The sequence below is a fragment of the Sinocyclocheilus rhinocerous genome, unplaced genomic scaffold (assembly GCF_001515625.1).
Source record: "Sinocyclocheilus rhinocerous isolate Xijiao unplaced genomic scaffold, SAMN03320098_v1.1 scaffold1767, whole genome shotgun sequence".
NCBI classification, from domain to species: Eukaryota; Metazoa; Chordata; class Actinopteri; order Cypriniformes; family Cyprinidae; genus Sinocyclocheilus; species Sinocyclocheilus rhinocerous.
The window spans coordinates 120,284-125,367 of NW_015646318.1; the positions used below are offsets into that span (position 1 = coordinate 120,284).

General features: G+C 34.6%; 1 protein-coding gene across 1 annotated transcript in view; it reads right to left on the bottom strand.

Moving 5' to 3' along the window:
- LOC107707259 (voltage-dependent calcium channel subunit alpha-2/delta-2-like) overlaps positions 1-5,084 on the bottom strand; it is a 122,091-nt gene that overhangs the window by 21,192 nt on the left and 95,815 nt on the right. Inside the window, exon 11 of the mRNA XM_016511247.1 lies at positions 3,421-3,470. Within this exon, the coding sequence (XP_016366733.1) occupies positions 3,421-3,470 (50 nt within the window). The remainder of the gene's footprint in view (positions 1-3,420; positions 3,471-5,084) is intronic.

Below are 5,084 nucleotides of genomic sequence, written 5' to 3' on the forward strand. Positions count from 1 at the left end.
CACACACACACACACACACACACACACACATTAAATAAATTAATAATTAAATAATTAAAATAATTCTAAATAAATCCTAAAGATACTTTACTATGGAAATGTCCATGTTTTATTATATTTTATTATTCAATTTTCAATTATTATTATAAATTTTTCTTAAACATTTTTCAAAACAAATTTCCTAAAATGTCCATGTTTGTTGTGACTCTGAGAGTTTTCACACAAAATATAATTAATTTTTTCCTGTTTATTGTGAGATTCACCCGAACCTTTCACCACTCTATGTCAATGCCAGGCCGAGAAAACACATTTAATAATGCAGTCTTCCAGCTTCAACATCTTAACACAGCTAATGGAGGGCCAGAAGCTCATGTGGGGAATAAGCCAGCAGCTTGTGTAAGTGTGGCCTTTTGATGAAACTGCAGCATTAGGACACTTTTATTTCTTGCTGGAACATGGAAGTGCTGACAAGCGTAACCTATTCTATTATTAGCTCACTAAAACACCGTTTAACGTGCCGTGGGGACACATTTCAGCAGAGAAGATGACAGGCGGACCTTTTCACGCGGGAGAAAAGAGAAAGGTAAACAGCAGTGAGCCGGTAATGGCGGTCTCTGCGGTACGAGGGGATAAAGAGCAGTGACACAGCAGGCCGCCGCACAGATTAGCTTGTAGATTTCCAGTCTGTCCATAAACCTTCATGAACTCAATGCAGCAGCTCAATTATAAAGGAGCTGCATTCATATTCATACTGATCTCATTATACTTAGCAATGTGACACTTTAATGTTATACAGGTAGAGAGTAAAGGTAAAGGCAGCAGCTTTCTCCAGTTGAACACTTTCACAATCAACTCGATGGCTTTCTAATCACACTAACAGCCTGAGAGTTTATGCAAACAGCATGCGAGTAATTCATATTAAGCATAAATGTATTATATGACAAAATAATCCTATATACACTACCGTTCAAAAGTATGGCATCAGTAATATATCTTTTTAAAGAAATCAATGCTTTTATTCAGCTAAATTATAGTATTATAATTTTTTTTAAATATTTTTAAAATGAATTATGTATTATAGTTTTTATTAAAATCTTGAATTAATTTTTATATCTTCCATTTTCATTTTAAAAAGTTTCAGTAATTTTAATTTTTTTGTCATTTTTATAATTTTTTAATGTCTATGCAGTTTTATGAATTTTTATTACATTTTTAGTTTTTAGCACATATAGTTAAACTGAATGAAAATGAGAAATGTTGCCTTACTACCTGAAAAAAAAAAAATATATATTTTTTTCATTGTATTTTATTTCAAGTAACAATCTTTTTTTATGGTTTTAGTTAACCCTAATTTACACAAAATAATAACTGCCTCAATGGCTGAACTGCTTGTAGCATTGCACAATGTAAACTATATTATCGCCCAGATATAATCTGCTAAATAAAGCATGAAGATATCAAGATATTATAAACCTCTATATCACGATTTTCTGCTGAGCTGCTTTACAACCATGTGTTCAGTGAAACAAACTATATTAGTAATTAGACTTGTCTTTGGAAATTTTCTTCAAGCAACTTTCATACATTCATTAGAAGAACTTTTTTGCAGGTTTGATAGTTTTTCCTGTCAGAAATCCACCAGCATCTGCGAGCGATTGCTGTGGAAGTGCAGTTGGTGGTTATTTTTGTCCACGGCTCTCGGAGGTAACAGTATGTGACAGGAGAGGAGGTGGTGAGGAGGTGCACAGGTGTGGCGGCTGCTGCTGTCGATATATACAGTTACGCGCCCACACCTGTCTCACGCAGGCTATTAGAATAAGTGGCAGTTCTCTGAATAAAATTACACTCAGCCTAATGGAACAGCTGATGGTCTATTCAAGAGCCTGATCAGCTCGCCTGCGGGAGGTTCGATGCACGCCGGGGGAGAAAGAGGGAGGAGCAGACACGAATGAATAAAGCTAAGCTGGATTGGAAAAGAGGGGAACAGATAGTAAAAGGTGATAGAGAGGAGATAAAGAAGAAAGGCCGAGACGTCAGTGAAGAGTGCTGAAGAATCACACAGTAGAGCTGGGGAAATTGGACCGACTGCTTTCAGGGAAGAGCGATGCTATTGCGGCGGGTTTCGTGGGCCTCGGGAAAGATTGCTGGAGGATCATGAAAACTGTACGGAAGTGGATTAGATAAATCACAGTCCCATTTGAATCTTATTGATGCTAAATATAGAAGTCTGTATCACTTTATCCGTTCATCTTTATAGTTCTCTCTATGCTTTCTAGCGTGACATATATATCTCTAAATCGTGATAACATCACAGAGCTTCAAAGCTCAGAAAGCTGAACGAACTTAGCGTGAACTGGATTCATGTATTGAGGCTTTATTAAAACGGAAAATCTGATTGGCTGCCACAGTCACTTTTGAAGCTGATATGAGCATACCTGTGAATGCGCATCAGCTGAAGATAAACTGTTTATTGTGATTCATTTTAATGCATCAGTATTGTCTTTCACATGGCTGTTGTTGCTGTTTTTATAAAGAAATGAGCCACTCGAGGCAATGCGCTACAGTGATTTTACCACCACTGAAAGGGTTGTAGGTAAAAACACCTCTTAAATGAGTTCAAATAACCTGTATAAATATAGATAATATATGTATATGTGCCTTAAAAAACATTAAAAATCATACTAACCCCAAACTATATATACTATACTGATTTTTAACATTTTTGAAAGAAGTCTCTTCTGCTCACCAAGGCTGCATTTTTTAATTAAAAATATGGTTAAAAACAGTAATATTGTGAAATATTATCACAATTTAAATAACTGTTTATTATTTGAATATATGTAAAAACGAAATTTATTCCTGTGATCAAAGCTGAAGTTTCAGCATCATTACACTTTTAAAAATAAAGGTGCTTAAAAGGTTCTTCACAGCGATGCCATAGAAGAACCATTTTTGGTTCCACAAAGAAGCATTCAGTCAAAGGTTCTTTAAAGAACCATCTCTTTCTTACCTTTTTATAATCTGAAGAACCTTCTTTCGCCACAAAAAAACCTTTTGTGAAACAGAAAAGTTCTTCAGATGTTAAAGGTTCTTTATGAAACCATTTAGACAAAAAAGGTTCTTCTATGGCATATTTTTAAGAGCGTACTCCAGTCTTCAGTGTCACATGATCCTTCAGAAATCATTCTAATATGCTCATTTGCTGCTCAACAATCTATTTTTCAGGATTCTTTGATGAATAGGAAGTTCAAAAGAACAAATGATTGGAAATAGAACTCTTTTGTAACATTAGAAATGTCTTTACTGTCACTTTTAATGCATCCTTGCTGACTAAACAAACTAATTTCTTAAAAACATATTACTGACCCCAAACCTTTAAACAGTATTGTATGTGTATAAGAAGCAGTAGAAATGACAAACCTGTGTGTTGATTCTTATGGCTCCGATGGAAGGGATCTCAAAGTAGTAACCTGTTCAGAAATCAACATAAACCAATAACAGGGCTGGTTAATGTTGACATATTTGCTCTGCACCAAAATATAGTAAGCTGACTAACTAGGCAACAGCTTTAGGGGTCTGTGCGCTACAAACGTAAATGCAGTTCAGAACAGACAAACCTGCAAAATTATATAAAATTATATTTAACTACCTTGTTTTGACACAAATCTAAAGCAGTTTTACAGCAGAATTCACTGTGGCAAATTGTTGATGATAAATGTAGTTCATTCAATGATGAAAGGAATTGATAGAAAAAGTTTTGTGAGAGCTATTTTGTCACGCTTACAAACATGTTTAATTTATAGTTTAGCAACATGCATAATATTCCAGCATGCAGACAGACTGGCCGAGTGCTATGCATATGTTAGCCAGAGCATGTGCTGTGCTGCAGTTTGTTCTGTTCATTCATTAAGCATTCAGAGGCTGATTATTGAGAGAGTGGACACACAGACAGGGTCAATACGGCCTGCTCAACACGTTATTAAACACAAGAGTGTCTGAACAAAGAGCACAACATCTGAGGTGTTTAGAGTCAAGTTTGCCACTTCAAACTTACAGCCATTTTCTCTCAACACACACACACATATAAAAATTAATACTAACATATTTTACATGTTAAAGTATTAGACTAGATATTTGATAGTGACTTTTTTTGTATACTTGTGAATTTGTTGTGATGCATTAAAAATCTAACTACTGTACTTATGCCATAGCATAATAATAACTAATTGTAAACATGTTTAATGTTTTTATTACATACCGAAAAGGTCTGGTGTTAAAATAAAACAGATTTATATAATCCTCATTAATATGAATCTACATTTACACAAATTCATCAGAATCAATAAAATCTTGAAACAGCCATTTTTGGTTGACAATACAGACGGATTTGTATTGACGCAATAGTTTTGAATATGCATATTTTCTAAACAGGTACCATGTGTTCTTCTAATTATCTGTGGGCTGAAAACACAAACGAGGCTGAAATCATTCGCATGAACATGAAATCAGTTCAGCCTTCGCTCAGTCTGCTGTTATTGTTGTAAAGGTCACTGAACAATTTCAGTCTCGATAACTTCAGGACCAACATTTTGTGGCACATTTGAGTCGAAACCATCATTAACGCAGAGGTCGGGTGTAGAGTTCACATCACCATAGGCTGTGAGTGGCTAGCGAGACACGTCTGTGGTTTTCTTGCTATCTGGCATCTATACTAAAGAAATGTCATTGGTTCAATATATGATAAGCTCTATCAACATTTGAGGCATAATGTCAGGGTACCAAAGAAAATCACTGAGTCATTCTGATCAGCTCTTTTAAACTAGTAATTCACTTATAATGAAAGTAAACAGGGCCATGCACTTTGAGGGTTTAAAGGAGTCATATGACGATGCTAAAAATAATATTATTTTCTGCATTTGGTGTAATACAATGTTTTTACCTGGTTTAAGGTTCAAAAACACATTCTTTTCCTCTCTGCCTCTCTTTTCTATTTTTAAATATTTTGAATAAATAATATTTTTTTAAAAATCACAATATGATAATTAGGTGAACAGAATTGTTATAATGAAAAAATAATAATTATA